The sequence below is a fragment of the Archocentrus centrarchus genome, chromosome 20 (assembly GCF_007364275.1).
Source record: "Archocentrus centrarchus isolate MPI-CPG fArcCen1 chromosome 20, fArcCen1, whole genome shotgun sequence".
Lineage (NCBI taxonomy): Eukaryota > Metazoa > Chordata > Actinopteri > Cichliformes > Cichlidae > Archocentrus > Archocentrus centrarchus.
The window spans coordinates 27,390,453-27,408,208 of record NC_044365.1 but is presented as its reverse complement, the minus strand read 5'-3'; the positions used below and the strand labels follow the sequence as shown (position 1 = coordinate 27,408,208).

Genomic DNA, 17,756 nt, shown 5'->3' with positions numbered 1-17,756 from the left:
GACTTGAGCGCGTCAGAATGAAAGTGATGTAACCTGAAAGGTTTTAACACTAATCTCGTGCGCTTTTTTTTTTTGTAGCCCTAACAAAGATTGTACATTCGCCTTTCCTATTGTTTAAAAAAGTTGCTTATTTTTGTCCGTCATTTGCGTTCTTTTTTGTAATAACCAAACAATGTAAAGTGTGATTTATAGCAAGTTGTATCATGATCTGGATTTACTTAAGGAGTGATCTTACTTTTCGATTAGTAATCCCGTTTTGGGAATACTCAAATCCAGCGGCTTAAAGGCAGAAATCCACGAGTCACCGATGAGGCCGCACTGGACCGGCAAGTCCAGGTCAATGTCCATCCATATGTGGAGCAAACCAAACCATCGTCTTTACAAAGTATCACTTTATATCAATTAAAAGAAACCACAATTAGATCAATTATAAGACAGTCCAAGGCACACTGCAGCCTGCAATGATTCACGGAGATCCCCACGGAGGGAAGTTAAGTCGGTCTATTAGGTAGGCTACGCATCCTGACCAAAAAAGTGATATTTCAACGCGCAAATACGTGATCGTGTTTCTTCCTAATTAACATAGTCTAATTACTCTAATAGTAACAATAATAAACAAAACAACAGGCGCACCTCCACTGTGGATACGTTCATTGCCGCTTTGCAGCGTCTCCCCCCCGGCTATTGTTTACACCTCTCCCAGGTTGCGCAACGTTGGAAGAGGTGCCTTTCACAAGCGTTGTCCTTGGTTTGTGGGCGTGTCCGAGGAGCAAACAGCTGATGGAAAAATCTGTGTAGATTATAAGAATAAAACAAATAAGTGAAACCCGCTTCCAGTGAATATCCACTCCAGTTTTTGGAGTGTCAACGTGCCAAAAAGCAAACAGAATTAATGATTAAAAAAATACCCCCCCCCCCCCCCCCCAAAAAAAAAAAAAAAACCCCAGTAAGAAATAATTGCTGTGCATTACTGTTGAGTGTTTAACACGACGCAGCTGGATTTTTTAATATAAAAATATATGCACTGGAACAGCCAAATGGAGGCACTCACGTATGGCAAAGCTGCATTAGGGCCACATTTCACAATTTAAAATGTGAACTTTCAGATATTTGACCTATAAATTGGAAATAAATAAATGGCTTTCAAGCGAGCCTACTTTTTTTCATTACCGGGCTGGACAGTAATGTGTTTGAAGCAGAGTGCTGGGTGGGAGGTTCATACTGCTGCAGGCGCTCTCTGATTTTTGCTCTGCAAAATGAGGCGTTTGCACCCTCTGCCGGTCAGGAAACTGCATAACCTCCCCACCACCACCTGTAGCATGGAGGTTGGGAAAAGTAGCGTTTAGATTCATTAAAAAAAAAACAAAACAAAACAAAACCAAACCAAAAAAAATGAATATGTTAAAAAATACGGCCATGTAGGTCTATGCTAGAATAGATGTTACAAAGTTGTCTTACCTTTAAAGAGTTAGTTGCAGTAATAGTTCTAGCAATATCCACAGAAAAATATTCACCAAAATGTGATGCTACACATGTAAGAAAGCATTTAACCAGCAGCGCTACTGCAGCGGATTTTGCTTAAATTTATTCAGGCAGTTGGAAGGACGCTTCGTAAAGGTCCTAAAACTAGTTATCCCGCGCATGCGCAAACAAAAATTTCTCTTTCTCGGTGATCGCAATGGCGGACGCAGAGTGAGTGTTTCTCTCTGTGTTGAAATCTAATCACATCCAGCCTTAAAGTAGTCCCTGCTTTTAATTTTACAACATGGATAAGCTGTTTAGTTCATGTACGATAGAACAGTAGCAGTATTGTTACAGATTATGGTTTTTTCTGTCGGTAGGATCACTTTATAATGACTGAGTGTATATGGCCGAGTTCAACATGGCTGTCTCTTTAGCATCCGTGGATATTGTGTGCAGCTCTTTTTTTTTAAAAAAAGAGAGAGAACTGAGATAGTAGCCAACTGTTTGATCATTCCGTCGAGTTTATGCTGTCTTGAAACGTCTCTAGTCTTGCAGGCTGTTGTTTGAAGTAACCTGTGTGGAAGCCGGCAAATGTCAGGCTGGCAGAATTAGCAGCGGCGAGGATGGGGACGTTTCAGTTCAGCGATTTACCCGTGTTCATTGATATTTCTCCAGCACTTGGGTCCAGATTTGTCTCTGTTTGTTCATAACGGCATCTTTTATTGTTTTACCAGAAAAAAGGTTCCGGCGGTCCCTGAGAGCCTTTTGAAAAGGCGAAAGGCCTACGCGGCCATGAAGGCCATGCGTGTCAAGAAGCTGCTGGCTCAGAAGAAGGTAAAGTGAAGCAGGAAAATCATGACAGCGTATCGCTCAAGATATCAGTTTGAATCGCCTCAACGTGTTTTCACTGTTGCATTCAGGTCCGCAAGGTGACCAGGAAACTGATCTACAAGAGGGCTGAGAAGTACCACCAGGAGTACAGGCAGATGCACAGGCGTGAGATACGAATGGGCCGTATGGCTCGCAAAGTGGGAAACTTCTATGTGCCAGCTGAGCCCAAACTGGCCTTTGTCATCAGGATCAGAGGGTGAGTAGTTGTAGCAGGGATCATTCTGCACTCTGCTGCTTGCTTCATGAATGAAAATAGTCAAGGGCTGCTGGAGACATCTCTATATCTGGCATGCCAGAACTGCACAATCAGTTTCAAGGTGTTGTGCAGGCAATGCCATATGAAAGGATGTGGAACAGCTGAGCCTCATACATCAGCACTTTGTGTTGTCATTTAGTTTCTGTTAAGAGGTCATTTTTAGTGAAGCAATCCTTGTGGATACAGTTGAGTGGTTAATGATGCACGCTCTTTCCCCGACTTATCGACTCTGCTGATACAGATTTTTAATTAAAGCCAATAATGTTCTGAAACCACTCTAAACAGTTTAATTAGGAGTTTGAATCCTGAATGTAATCCAGAGACTAATCACAGTGGTTATTGGTTTTCCAGCATCAACGGCGTGAGCCCCAAAGTCCGCAAAGTTCTGCAGCTGCTCCGTCTGCGCCAGATCTTCAACGGTGTCTTTGTCAAGCTGAACAAGGCTTCAATCAACATGCTCAGGATCGCAGAGCCCTACATTGCTTGGGGGTAAGAATATAATTGTTATAGCTGTATACACGTGTATTGTCACAGTGATCGGTGTTGTTCAAGAATAGGAAGTGATGGTCAAGGAGTATTAGCACATCACTAAGCAGATGCTTCATGTGGAATGTGGTTAATGATGCTGAACTTTTTTCCCCATCATATCGATCATGGTGATTACTGACTGAAACTAAGCCAGTTTTGTCTGAAACCACATTCCATAATGGCACGTGTCAGTGTGTTGAAAATGTGTGTGTGCTGCCTTCTTGCTGTAGTGATGCATGTTCTCTGGCATTTAATACGTTTTAATCTTGGTGGTCATTCTGACATGTAAAGTCAACACATTAAAGTACTGTTTAACAATTTACATAAATATAACCCGTGTCAAACTAAACAGCTAAAAGCATAATTTAGATAACACACAGCTCTAATGTCTTTGTTAAAGATGCTGTGGGAATGACCACCTGTGTGAAACACTGGTGTGTATTGTTGTAATGAAATACATGACATGATCTTAACTACAACAAAGGTTAACAGTGCTGTGAATGTGCACAGTCATTGGTACGAGAGAATGTTGTACCTTTAGACTTTTCTAACTTGATAGACTGCAGGTGATTGGGCATATATTTCCTGTCCTGCCATTTCTGTCAGTCACTTTAATGGCTACATCTAAGTGATGCCACCAATACCGATAACCTGATCTGTATTGGTAGATACAGTATTGTTTGGAACCTTATACAGTTGATTACAGACACTTCTATATACTGTGAAGCAGTCCAGAAAAAACCATCATCTGTGCCACTGTGTAATGCTTTAGACAGAAAGTGGTTACATATTGTTGACAGTATTAATTTGGCACTTGAGCTGATTCATAATTTAAATAAAACTTCCTCCTTTACAAGAACTTAAAGCATGATTGTTATAACACAGAACAACGCGTACTGTTCTTAGCACTTACCATTACACAGTGGACCAACATCAAACCATCAAAACTGCACAAATTTGAATTACTATGATTTGTAAATTTCACATTAAAATCAGGTTAAAAATGGGATCCTCAGATTTGTGAATTGTCTTCAGCCCTAATTTGAAGTGTCAGGTTTTGTATCCATGTAGAAGCTGTAATGTAGGTATGTGTAGGTTTCACTAAATCAGGGGAGAATTGCCACAGAGTTTGCATTGTGGGTCATGTTTCTTCCCCAAAGCAATGATTTATAATCATTTGGCCAAATAACCCACATATATTTGGACATGAAAGTGCCAGATTTGAGGAGATGAGATCTGAGCTCTTAATGTCTTTTGGTTCATGTGTAAACATTTTGTAAATGCTTCTTAAACTAAACTCAAATGGACTAACAAAGTGATTGTTTTTGAAGTATCCTTTAAGTATCTTAAAGACATCTTTATATTTCTTTTAAAACTGTAACACACCCATGTTGTGTACTACATAGATTTGAGCTCCTTTCATAAGATGTGGCCTGTGCTTTTTCCCCAGATACCCCAACCTGAAGTCTGTGCGTGAGCTCATCTACAAACGTGGTTATGGCCGGATCAGGAAACAGCGCATTGCCCTCACAGATAACTCTTTGGTGCAGAAGTCCCTCGGTATGGAAACATTACAGTGGTATTGAAAATTAAAAAAGGAGAGGAAAAAAAAAAAAAAGCACAACCTCATAATATACTCTATAGGTTGAGGCTTGGCACTCGATGTGGTTAATGATGGACACTTTTTTCCCCGTCTTATCGACTTTGGTGAAAAAAAAGTTAAACTTTTGCCAGTTATGTCTGAAACCACATGCCAATCCAACAAGACTTTTACCATAGAGAGATTTTTAGTTGATAATAGTGGGTAGGGTTATACTAACTATTGGTTGGTCAGACTTATTGGAACATTAAATTGAAAGATGTGGGGTTGCCTTAAAGCTTGACGATTTTCACTTTGTACCAGAAAAGACTGAAAACATCAGAGCTCCAAATGGCAGCAAGCACATCTGGAAATGAGCCCTCTTATCTAAATTAAGAGAAGAGCAGGCAGAGTTGTTCCAAGCATAGTTTCATTCTTGGATGATCTCCATTGGTTAAATTGGCTCTTTATTTAAAAAAAAAAAAAAAAAGTGAAACACTTAAATGTTAAAGCTGACATGGGGTTGAATTTATTGAACACTTTTCATCTGTAGGCAAATATGGCATCATCTGTGTTGAGGACCTCATCCATGAGATTTACACAGTTGGAAAGAACTTCAAGCCTGCCAACAACTTCCTGTGGCCCTTCAAGCTGTCATCCCCACGCGGCGGTATGAACAAGAAGACCACACACTTCGTGGAGGGTGGCGATGCTGGCAACAGGGAGGATCAGATCAACAGACTGATCAGGAGGATGAACTAAAGTTGTGGTGAGTTGTAGTCCTATTCTGTAGGTCTTTAATGTAGACTCATCAGATGTGGTTAATGATGCATATTCTTTTTTCCCCATCTTATCGACTATGGTGAAAACCACTTGTTAATAAGCCAACACTGTCTGAAACCACATCTTTAGTCATTAAGCTTTAAATCACTTACTAGGAGATCTCTTAGGAGAACATGGATGTTTTTCCAAACAAGAAAAAGAACCCTGGTACTATCTTGGGAGGACACACAAATCCCTTTGGTTTTGTGTCCGGAAGGGCATCCGAGGTATAAAAAAAAAAAAAATCTGCCAAATCAAACATGCAGAACTACCAGCTGTGGTGACCCCCTTCTGAATAAGGAAGTAGCTGAAAGAAACAAAACAAGAGCCTTTTACTTAATTGATAACTTAATCAGTTGGATATTGTTTTGTGTCTGGAAACACTGTTTACTTTCTCCACTTACCAGTATTTTCTTTTCCTCCCCCAGGTCTTCAAAAGGACTCAAAATGTACAATAAAAATTTGGAGAAAAAAAAAATTCTTGGTCCTGTCATTGTGTAAATATGTTATGAATCAAGCATGTTTGGTGTTTTGCACTGCAGTATAGCTGTGGGTTTGGCTGTGTTCATTACTGAAAGCAGTAAACCAAGGTTACAAACATTAACTACACAGATCAGATAATTCTCAAAGATGCAGTATTTTAGAAATTCAAAAATCTGAAATGTTTAGTTGATAAAGATCTTACTGGTTATAACAGTCCTTTTGAAGGTGATTTACTGGATGTAACAAGTAGGTTGTTAACTAGCTGTAGCCTTTATGGATGGACAGGAAGAAAAATACAAAAGTATTCTTTTTAATGGCTAATCTGAATAAGAAATTACACCGGAAGCTAAATATGACAAACCGATGCAGGCAGATTTTGAAGCCTGTTTCCATGGTGACGCGATGACTCGCTGGCGTTGTACTGAGCTGCAGCCTAGCACTGCTGCTCAGGGATAACCGGTTTGAGCCCGTGTACCGTTAGCATGGTCGGGTGTCGTAGCTGTGTATAGCGCTAAGGTAATGTCTGAAGTAGATGCTCGTGTGGCTGCTCCATCATGATAACCTGCCAGTTAGACCCATCGTTAATCACCGTGAAGGGCTTAATATCCCAGGAAAGCGCGACCTGCGGGCAGCGCGGCCCTGATGCGGTTGGATATCCGACATACAGGAACTTGAGGATGGGAGCAGGTGGAGGGCAAGCAGCTCTGAGGCAAAGTCAACCAAGGAAATTTCCTGCGATCCAGGCTTTGAGCAGTGAGTAAGCGTGCTCCATAAATGTGCCGGATTCATTCAAACGCAGCTAGCTTAACGGTCTGTCAAATGCTGAGCGCTGTGTTTGTGTTGTAGTGTCCAGGGACGGAAAACCTCAGCTGAGCGGCTGCATAATTGGAGGGTAAGCTGCGTGGATATTTTGGAAGCTAGGAAATGAAATAAAGCGACACCACAGACATTATATGAAGAGTAATGTTTTCACCGTGTTTAACACTCAATGATTGGAGCCGCTAAGCTAGTACGGACTGAAGGAGAGTACAGGAAGCATTACTGTTTCTGCGCCAGGATTATATGGGACCCCCGAACTGCTGTAATCCAGAATAAATGACCCACTAGATTAATGCCCACCTATTTATTTATACAATCTCTATTTCTACAAACAGTTCTGCGTCTGTTTTTCCCTTTCCCCCACACATTTCTCCTTCATTATGCCAATGAGGGAGACTGTCACTCACTGACTGGCTACTCCACATCATCAGACTTGCTTACAGGAGAGCTTAAAAAGGAGAAAGATTGCAAACAGAAAATGATACATAAATGAATCTAAAAGTAAAAATATAAAAAATGAAATGGAAAGTTGTATAGGAATGTAAATAAATAGGGGGCTTTTACAAAGGTAAATGAATACTACAGAAGAAAACGAATACATATAAATTAATTTCATATTGTATAAATAAAATCTTTTAAAATATCTGTGCTGCTTTTACTTGCATATTAATATATTTATTCAGTCATTTATGTTTATTATGGCAGAGTAATTTCTTCATAGGTAACTTACCACAAATAGTTCTTTCCTGGGTTCAGTATCCAGGTCATGAACTTCCTACAACATGAACCACATACTGCTATTTTCCTAAACAGTGCTCTGGTTTACAGTGCCAGTATAATGCTGTAAATGAGTATCCTAACGTATCTTACGTGATGAAAGATACAAGAATTATACATAAATGGTAAATGGACTGGTACTTATGTAGTGCTTTCTGTTCTACTCTGAGCACTCAAAGTACCTATTACTACAAGCCTCATTCACCCAGTCTCTCACACATTCATACAAGCGCTTTTTTCTATACCTAAGCACCTTGTTGTAACATTCGCACACACACCACACTTTCACTCCCATAGCTGTACGTGGGGCAACTCAGGGTATCTTTGAGATGCAGACTGTGAGAGCCGGAAAGCAAACAACCGACCTTCTGATTGGCAGACTACCACCCGAGACAAGGCAGCTCTAACTATATAATGCTCAATAACACCCAGAAGATGTCATTTTTTTTTTTTTTAAATGAAAGTCTATACTTTTTCCCTCAAATGAGTTGAAAATTGAAAAGAAAATGCGGTCAAGACATTGACAAGGTTGTAAAAACTGAGTTTTACATGAAGTAAATGATTTGGTGATGAAACTTTTGTTGTAAAAGAATCACCCATCTGCAGCAAACACAGCGCTGCAAACTTTGGCTCTAAGCTTTTTACCCTGGATACATTTCACTCCATGCTTCCTGAACTGCTTCCTTTAAGCTGGACTGGTTTGATCGGTGTTTAATATGTAGCATATGGCCAAAGTGTCTCTAGATCAGCTCCACAGGGTTGAGATCCAGTGACTGTGCTGGCCACCTCTGTTATACACAGAATATCAGCTGGTCTTCTCTTGATAGTTCCCTGGACACTTTGGAGCTGTGAGAACTTTGGTTCGTTGGTCCTGTTGAAAGCAGTAATAACACTTTGCATATGCATCCTTGTTTAAGATCTCTTTTGTTTCTATTCTATTTCTATTCAGGTTAGAGCCAGCTGACACTGTTGAGTGAATTTGTAGTAAGGGAGTAGCACAAGCTGTTGCATATGATATTGTTTTGTAACAATTTCCCATATGGGATAGAATAACAATACTGTTACAAGTTTCAGTGGAAAGCTTCTTTTTTTAAAATTCATATTAAGACTACAATTTAACCCAGAGAGCAGACACTCAGCATCAGCACAGTCATTGGGGAAAGGTCATTGCTAATGACCAATCAGCGATTTAGCACGATAAAACTGCATTAGTGAGCACAATGTGCCACGGTTGCTGAAAACGGCCTCTATATGCCTACGCTGATATTCCATTAGAAATCATCAGTGATTCATGATGATCTGATTAATCATTAAGATTGTTACTGAAACCATTTTTATTCAGTTTAATGTAAAGAAAAAAAAGTGTCTTGTTTACAAAACTGTGATATTTGTTAGTGCCCAGCAACCTTTGAGGGGTAGTGAATTTTTCCTAGGTGGGGTTCAACTTTATGAAATCTGTGTATGCTAATATATTTTTTTCTCCAATTTCTGCAGGCCACCTAATTTAACCAAAGATGACAAACTGGAATCGCATAACGACGTCCCAGAGAGGGACCTCAGCAGGAGGCACTTTCTGTTCGACAGAAAATGTAGGAATTGCAGACCAGGAGGCAGCCTTAGGAGTTTAGCTTCACTTCCTCAATCAGAAATGGGTTAAATTTGTGGCTTGTGTAAACTGACTGCCAGTAGGTGGTGCTGTCATCTCACATAGTTGAGGGGAAACTTACATAGAGATATAACCTTACAGGGGAATGAATGCGGAACAATTTTCTCATATCTTTTTTGCTGTAGAGAATTACTATCTAAATGTTGGACCACTGTAAGAGGCTCAGTGTTATTTATTGATTTATTTTTTTTAGGTATGATGTTAGAGAGGACCAAAACTGTGATTCCTCCACTGCCAAGAAACTACCATGTGCACAGACCTGGTAACCTTCCTCCCTTCAGCCTCTCCAAGGAGCTTTCCCACAGCCACGTGGGGCGACCCTTCACCCTGGGGTAACCAGTGGATTAACATCATTTGGCCCGCTAGTTGTAGCTCCACTTTTCTTAGCATATTTCACGAGACAGCTGCACAGATTACAGTAATTATACAGAGTCACTGTCTCATACAGGGTATGACAGATTACAAGAGTGTGAACAAAGAAAAACAGCAGCTAGATAAAATGATTGTTTTGACACGCGTAAATTATCTTTCAAAAAAAAAAAAAAAGGAGAGCTTGAGCAGATTCCTTTTAATGTTTAATTTTCTGGCAGTTCAAGTGTGATTATAGCTAGAAGTGAAAATCATTATGCTGCACAAAAATATGATCTCAATAACGTATCGTTCTCAGTTCTCTGCTTATGGGAAAAGTTGAGTTTGTTCTTACTTCCAGGTTCCCTGAAAGCTATAAACTGAACACAAGTCCAGCGGTCCTTGTTCCCTCAGCTTTAGTCCTCAGTGGCAGAAACACCTTTTCGGTTGAGAACTGCAAGCTCGGCAGGTATTTTGGCTTTCTGTACAAAATGTGACCAAGAAAATCAACATTTCTGTGTTTTTTTTTTCCTCAATGCAGACAGTTCTGTTGTCCTTCTGTCCTTTAGGGCCAAGGTGAAATATCCATCCTCCAACGTAATGACTGTTAAAGACAATCAGAAAAGTGAGTTTGTTTGATTTAATTCCCTTGGGGGGGTGTTTGTGATGCAGCATTAATTCCTTTTTTTTTAATGGCATGTCCTTTTATAAAAAAACATGGCTCCTTCACCTCATTTCAGTCTGTTTAGTGTCTCAGGACACAGTTTATTATAACTCATTGCTCAAGTTGTTGTAAATAGAATTTTTTTCTCTTGTTTTAGCCTCGCATAGATTTCCTTTTAGTTTCATCCAGTTGCACCAAAAATACCAGATTTATTTTTGTTTTTATGTAACACGTGGCATATTATCTAAGACTTTAGCGCTTATTAAGATTATTACTATGTAATTAACACTACTAATGATAGGAAAAGATTTTTAAAGCGATGAATGTGGACTGTGTAAAAACAAGACTCCAACTGCTGTAGCACTCTTCTGACCATCTCTAATTTTCTCCCTCCCATGCTTCACTCTACCTCTTTCCATCTCTATGCCACAAAGGCCAATCCTATCCGGACCCAGTGGTCGGAGCCTCTCGCTCTTTCATCCACAGAATATCTGAGCTGTCCTCTTTGGAGGGTGAGACGGTGAGACAGGAAAAGCTCAAGAAAATGAGGAAACCTCGAAAGCCTCCATCCTGACAATCACCTCCTTCCCAGTCACGCTGGTCGAGGTTAAAAACATTCGAGTCTGTGCCAACGACGGAAGAAAATAAACCATTTAGTGCACCATGTTCATTTCAGTGGCTCGTTCTGACTGCTTGCTTGTCCTCGGTGATATTAGTTTGTTGCTCGGTATGGCTGGTGGTTACATTTTGGGATTCATGAGCTGATTACGTGTAGTAACAACTTGCTACAACAGTAAATGCTCATGATGAATATTAAGTAAATATTTTCCAGTCTGACCCACAGCTGTCAGTAGTTTTTTTTTTCCACTCGGCATTTGCATGCAGGATATTTAATTTAGCTTTACAATGGCTCTTATGTAATACTGCCATATTTCTTTCTGTATCATCTGTATCATATTTCATATGGTGTCCAGCTTTGGCCCCATCATTACAACAGTGTTTGAAACATACAGCATATCTAAGCTTTGTTAAGTAAGTGAAATATTGATATATATTAAATAGTTTAGCAAAGCCATTATTGTGCCTTGTTAACTGTCTTCCTGAAATTAAATAAATTTATTTTTGTTATTTTGAGGACCTTCCTCCATGTGTAAATCTTTATTCATTTATTTTTCTAGTGCATAGACCCACACAGGCTAACATATGGACTATCAGCCCACTTTTGATGCATGCACTACATACAGACCACCACAATAACTGGAGTCTGAAACATTATCTGCATTCCATAACTACGAAACAGACACAAAACTGTGCCCCCAGATTTGAGAATGTGGCGCTTTCCCACATGATACAATGTTTTGCTGCTGTGTGGACGGCAACCCGTGTCTCTGAATTGTCTCGTTCTTTGTATTTGACAAAGACAGCAGCCGTGCAGTTGTCTTTTTGTTTAGAGAAAAATCAGGACTTTGTTATTGTTTTAAAGAGCGTCTTTTCAAATATGTAATAACTGGTCCATACTGGAAATTTATGCAGTATTTTGCTATATTTTTGAACCATGCATGACCTAAAAGTGAAGTTTGTTTGAACGGCACAGTAGAAGGTTACATCCCTCCAACATGTGATCCCATTGATTCACTTGGCACTCTGTAAATAAATAAAGACAGAACCAGAAAAGAAAGAATTAATGTACACGTCTGAAGTTGTGTTTCGGTAATCGCTGATGTGTGTTATCACACCACTACAGCTCTCCTCAGCTTCACCCGGCACTAATCAGAAAGGCGCAGGGAAATCGAGCCAAGATTAATGTAATCTGACAGCGATGGTGTCCCGAGTTCTGTCACTGAGATCATTTAGTGTTGAAACCAATGTGCCTGAAAGTGACAGATGAAGGCTTCTTGATAGTCTAAAAGACTTTCAAGTGAGAATTTGTGTTTCATTATCATCCTTTTTTTTTTCTTTTTGGCATTTCTGCTTGATTAAACAAAGCGGCGAGGGAGAGGAGAAGAAGCCATCATCACGGATATCGGTCAGTGTGCCACATTGAAACTCAACTGTCAACTGTGTTTAATTTCAGGGAGTGTATCCCTAAGCTCCCTATTAAATACCACTGAGATGCTGTTTAACGTCAGGCTCTGTTTGTATCCCTCGCTCTGCCTGGATTGCGAGGTGTGCATTTCAGGGACACACAGTGACCTAGAAACACAGAGCCATCCCCTTATTCATACCAAGTGAAGGGGGTGCATTGATGCTCAAATGGAGGCCGGGTCTCCCTCTTCTTGCAGGGTTTTTAGCGTCCCTTTCAAGTGTAGTGAAACAAAATGACCTGGAACAAACAGTCAACAATGAGGTCTTTAATAGGAGCTGTTCTGGGGCCTGCCCACAAGTGGTTTATCGTTTCACTGTAGTTCCACAGAAGTCTTTAACAAACGAGACAGCACTGAATCAAAAGTTCAACTCTCATTTAAATCAACTGTTGCCAGGTTTGACGAGGATTTGCACTTTTTTTTAAAAAATTTTTTAAAAAACAAAAAGCAAAAAAAATTTGCTTATTATTTTTTTGCTCAGCTTTGTAACCAAATCTTTCAGTCTTGAGCTCTTGCTGTAAGATTTGTTCCCCACTCAACCAGTTCTAAACTGAAGAAAGTCCAGGTTGTGTTACTGTTTCGCCTGACTTGATATTGTGCCAGCTGACTCTATCAGCAGGGATCAGAGAATGTAGCCTGTGTGCCAACACCTCAAATCAAAATTCCCCTAAATATGCTTGGGTATTATGTAAATTTTGATGAGACCAGACTTCCTCAAAACACTTAGGAGACTCAGATCTAAGTTTTTAGAATTGTTTACTGTGGCTGACTTGGTAACACATGTCCTTGCTGGTTATTTTATCATCCCTAATCTTATGTTGTCCTTAAACACTGAGCATTTTTATACACAAGACAAAAATTGTGTCTATTCCTTTATTCATTCTAATAAGGTACATTAGAACTTTTTGCCTATAACTCAGCTTTTTGACCTTCACAAGGCTGCAGTTACAACTCAGCATAATATAGACAGCATTCACAAAGCTCTCAGCATTGTGGATGACCCATCTCACGCATCACATGGACTTTTTGCTCTCCTGCCATCTGGGAGAAGGTACTGTAGCCACCACACAAACACAACCAGACTGTGCAACAGCTTCATTCCACAAGCCACACACATGCAGACACATTCATGTTGGACTATGACACATGCACACATACACATATGATAGACTCTTGACACACAACTTAATGCACACAGCTATTTTATTGCACAACTCCATTGTACTGTCGTCTTACTTTATTACTTCTTAGAAAAAGAACTTTTTTTCTGTATTTATTGTAGTGTATATTTTTCTTGTTTTTAAATCTGTCTTGCACTTTTTGTTCCCTGTAGCACCCCTGGTCCCTGAAAGAACATTGTTTTGTTTCACTATGTACTTGTATATATCTGAAATGACAATAAAACCTCAACTCAATTCAGATGCCAGGAAAAGACTTCAAGGCCACCGAGATAGACAGGCGCCAAAGACAGGTTCTGAGACTCTTCGCGCTGAGTAGCAGAAAAAAAGAAATCTGTAATCTGTTTTTTGGTATTTGGGTTTTGTTACCATTTGATAGACTGTATATAAAAAGTAACCTGTAGGCCTATAAATGCATTAAAAAAATCAGATTATATGAAAGTCTATTAGAAAGTGACCCTACATGGTTTTTATTATCCCACTAAACATTTTCCTAAAGTGTTTATGATCTTAACAGCTGGTTTTATCCAGTGGAGCATGATGTGCATTTAGTTCCATTTACAGTAAAACAGACAATAAAGCAGGATATTTTTATGACATAGCTACCTTGTGACTGACAAATCACTATGGCAAGTAATTATGGGGGTGCAGTGTCCTTGGTTAGGCAATCTGATTCATGCTTGTTTCTTCAGCTTCAGCTGTACTCAAACTGTAAGGAGTCAGTTTTTCCGATATTTGGGTTGTTCATTATCCTGACGTCTTAATTCATATCACAGTGAATAATGCATACACTTTGCTTATCAAGCTAGATAGCTTGGTTGCACCATACAGCCTAGCCTTCTGGCAGAAAACTGGCTGCCCATAAAATTAAAATTGTCTTACAGCTCCATCACTTTGAGAAGAAACGTGTTGTATTTCTGTTGTACGTTTGCTGCTGTATTTGGGATCATTGTTCTGTTGCATGCTGAAGCTGTCTGCCTGCAGGTATTTTGGAGGTGTGACTCTGTTTAGTTTGGTGTGCACTGTGTAAACCACAGCTATAGGTAGGCAAGTCAAATATGCGTGATATGCGAGGTGGATGAAATTTTTGCAGAGGCCTGGATTTGGCCCACAGGTCATGATTTTGACACTGTGATCTTTAGTTTCAAGGACTAAGAAATAAGCTAAGATAGCTGCCTGCTAATTGTAATCTTGTGTGTTATGGTTAGAACTGAGAGAGTTATCAGTCTCCGAACACAAACAGACATGTTTCCAAATGAATGTCAAATCTTTTTTATATTTTTCAGAGCATAGTATATTCACTAGCTTCTAGAACCACAAAATACAAAAAGATAGGGTAATTTTATAATTTCAAAATGTTTGCACGCAGGTCGTTACAGTTGTCAAGATGTTTGTTTATTTTTATATCATAAATCTATCCTAACCCAAAGGTATCTGTTATTCACGGGCGTTATTCACAGGTAGCTATTGTCTGTGTATGTTTACACACTTTGCCCTTGACAGAGAAACGCACACATACATGCACACTATCCCAGGGCCCTAAACTTTCCATTGCTTTGTGACATTTAACAATGTGATTTATGAAATCCACCATGATAGCTCCACCCTGCCTCCCAGCTATTATCATTACTCGAAGTGTCATCTCTCTCAGGGGGCAGGGGTCAGTCCCACTCCCCACCCGCACATCTCGACTCATCTGCCCGCTGCTACTAATGTCCGCATTGATTTACATACATATGGATCCATATGCCAAGTGAGTAGACTGATGAGGGGACAATTATCAGTGACAATGTCAGGATCAGGCAGGGGAAAAACTTTCATCAATATCACTGTCTTGGATGTCATTATTGGCAGTGCTCCAAGGCCAGCCAGCCTATTGGTAGAGTGTCATCAGCCCTCTCTGGGGCTAAGTGTGCTACTGCTGGATCTGTAAGCTATCCAGCAGTAACAACCTGTAATGAATGAAGCATCATTACAAGGATGGACAAAATGTCTTGTCATAATAGACGCTGCTGTACGGGCGACACAGAGAGCAAAGCTCACTGAGGGGCCACGATGTAATGTTTGCACTGCGAATGTGCCCTTTTAAAAACTTTTTAAAACTGCGATTTGGTGACTCGCCCCAAGTCAAACACCCAACTTCCCAACTCATTAAATAATGACTCATGGCACTGTGAGGCACAGATGCATACTTAATTCACAAGAAATAAGATAACGTGGGATGTGGATGACTACAAGTTACGCATCGGAAACTAATTAAACTCAGTTTTGCAAGAACAGATAATAAGAACAGACGCTGCAAAACACTCCCGCACTAGGAAAACCACCCAAATGTACAAATGTAGACGTGAAAGAATGTGCTATAAATTGAGAAGATAATAGACAAAGGCTTCCATTCATGTGGGAGGAACTGACTGTACTCATCAGGAAGAAAGAAACTCAGACTAATTACTTGGACTAGCTCTAATCAAATATTCTCTAAGAACAAAGATTTGGGTCTTTTTTCCACTTTGATGTAACTTTTTTGGTTTCATGCATTTTTTTTTTCTTTTTTTTTGCTTCTGTGTGATACAGAGAAAACATCTTCTTGGTCGGGGTGACATCGTCTTTATGACACATGCCATCATGTAAAGGTAAATTCTAGCATTTGTAAACAAACCTTTTGAAACTATAGCAACTCAGGTCAGGTCTTCCCTTGAGGAGAGCCAGCTTGCATTCCCCATATAGATGAGAAGAAGCTCGGGTTGATGCTGCTGCAAGAAATGGATTACTGAATCAGCCTCTCCTTCCATATCTGCTGTTTTATTATAAAACAAACGTGTGCGTCCCCATATGCAAGGGGTGGATTCGGTCATTGATGTGGCAGCTTGTGACAGTGTTTGAAAATCGTAAACATACACAATTACTGCTCACCCGTCTTGAGAAACATTAACCTCCCTACTGACGTACACTAAGATGACTCCAAGCAGGGTGTTTTGCCGTGGTAAGGTTGATTGTCCCTGACAAATGAGCAGTAAGGGCAGGAGGTCCATGGCTGGAAGCCCGTCAGATGGAAAACACACATGCTTTGATGTGCACTTCCTTCCTGCTGAGGCCATAGCAAACTGATGCTGCTGAAAGTCTTGCATCAGTGGACAGATCAAATCAGCACTGTAACCGGACTGTTTGTGCATGTTTGGCATCCCCTGCTTTTTTTTTTCTTTCTTCATAAAATAATAATAATTTAAAACAAATTCCCACTTACCAGGACATGGACATTCTGAGTCAAAGAGACTCACAATTTATTTTTATGAAAACATAAACGGCAACATTTATTTCTTTATTGCGTTGTCATATTTTATGTTTAGTATCTGTGGGTTTTCAAAAACACAGCAGAGCAGTTTTACTTCTGAGGTCAGTCTGGGTTCAACCACCTCAAACTTTATTATACACTGATTCGGACACTTGCTTCTTAGTGATGCCTCTGCTGATGATTATGGTGGAGATGAAGACTATTACTGTCGCTTGACCTACCTGCTCCATAGCATGAAAAATAATCAAAGGACCCAGGGAGACCCCCCTCTGAAAGATTATTTTTCAAGACAGCAAAGTATCCAGTTATTACTAATGTCTACTTCTTCAATAGCATGAGGCGTAAGGAGGCCTCATTTCATGCTAATGCTCCCTGCAGAGGCCCCATTTGTTGGCCATAATAATATGGACAAGGAACTGCTGACCTTCTTCAAAGTCCACAACATCCTCTGACAGTCAGGCCCCTTTGAGTGTAAAAGTAATTTTTTTTGTCTGTCCTCTCGAATTTGTCATCATCAATCAACAGTACAAAAAACCCCTTGCCTTGTATTGTGTAGCCCTCCATCATGCCGCCAATGAGGACACCACTGGGGTTGTCTTGTAATGTAATGTTCAGTGTCCTTCATTTCACCTTTGAGTGGTTTTAAGGTTTTAACTGAAGAGTAATGCATTGTGCATTATTTGCACACTACACTTTGGTGTGCAAATAATGCAAACTGGAGCTCCTGTGCAAAGGCCTGCCACATACAGTATGGAAATAACCTTTGTACTGTACATACAAAGTATAGTTGTTAAATGATGGTTTAATTTATTAAAGAAAGAAATCTATCCAAACCTACCTGGCACTGTGTGAAAAAGTAATTGCTCCCTAAACCTAATAACTGGTTGTGCCACCCTTGGCAGCAA

At 40.0% G+C, this 17,756-nt stretch overlaps 2 protein-coding genes and 3 non-coding genes across 5 annotated transcripts; all 5 read left to right on the top strand.

The window, feature by feature from the left end:
- The first annotated feature begins 1,632 nt into the window (after nt 1-1,632).
- Nucleotides 1,633-6,007, top strand: rpl7 (ribosomal protein L7). Its single transcript, XM_030756083.1, has 7 exons — nt 1,633-1,692; nt 2,199-2,298; nt 2,385-2,551; nt 2,963-3,100; nt 4,590-4,699; nt 5,272-5,487; nt 5,969-6,007. Exons 1-6 carry the CDS (start codon nt 1,679-1,681, stop codon nt 5,478-5,480), a joined length of 738 nt encoding a protein of 245 aa, XP_030611943.1. The 5' UTR covers nt 1,633-1,678; the 3' UTR covers nt 5,481-5,487; nt 5,969-6,007.
- Nucleotides 3,221-3,312, top strand: LOC115799997 (small nucleolar SNORD12/SNORD106). The gene has a single exon (XR_004021630.1). It is a non-coding gene; the product is annotated as a small nucleolar SNORD12/SNORD106 (small nucleolar RNA).
- Nucleotides 4,801-4,892, top strand: LOC115799999 (small nucleolar SNORD12/SNORD106). The gene has a single exon (XR_004021632.1). It is a non-coding gene; the product is annotated as a small nucleolar SNORD12/SNORD106 (small nucleolar RNA).
- On the top strand, nt 5,533-5,625 carry LOC115799998 (small nucleolar SNORD12/SNORD106). Its single transcript, XR_004021631.1, has one exon. It is a non-coding gene; the product is annotated as a small nucleolar SNORD12/SNORD106 (small nucleolar RNA).
- A 397-nt stretch (nt 6,008-6,404) lies between the features above and the next one.
- On the top strand, nt 6,405-11,395 carry c20h8orf89 (chromosome 20 C8orf89 homolog). The gene is made up of 7 exons (XM_030756082.1): nt 6,405-6,776; nt 6,870-6,915; nt 9,114-9,208; nt 9,479-9,617; nt 9,995-10,102; nt 10,203-10,258; nt 10,732-11,395. Exons 1-7 carry the CDS (start codon nt 6,578-6,580, stop codon nt 10,869-10,871), a joined length of 783 nt encoding a protein of 260 aa, XP_030611942.1. The 5' UTR covers nt 6,405-6,577; the 3' UTR covers nt 10,872-11,395.
- Nucleotides 11,396-17,756: the final 6,361 nt, after the last annotated feature.

Bases quoted from the DNA above. Each gene is read 5' to 3' on its own strand.
- rpl7 (XM_030756083.1), top strand. The intron at 2,552-2,962 runs GTGAGTAGTTGT...TTGGTTTTCCAG, and splicing joins TTTGTCATCAGGATCAGAGG to CATCAACGGCGTGAGCCCCA. The intron at 3,101-4,589 runs GTAAGAATATAA...CTTTTTCCCCAG, and splicing joins GAGCCCTACATTGCTTGGGG to ATACCCCAACCTGAAGTCTG.
- c20h8orf89 (XM_030756082.1), top strand. From the start codon at position 6,578: ATGATAACCTGCCAGTTAGACCCATCGTTAATCACCGTGAAGGGCTTA. The intron at 9,618-9,994 runs GTAACCAGTGGA...TCTTACTTCCAG, and splicing joins GGGCGACCCTTCACCCTGGG to GTTCCCTGAAAGCTATAAAC. The intron at 10,103-10,202 runs GTATTTTGGCTT...TCTGTCCTTTAG, and splicing joins GAGAACTGCAAGCTCGGCAG to GGCCAAGGTGAAATATCCAT.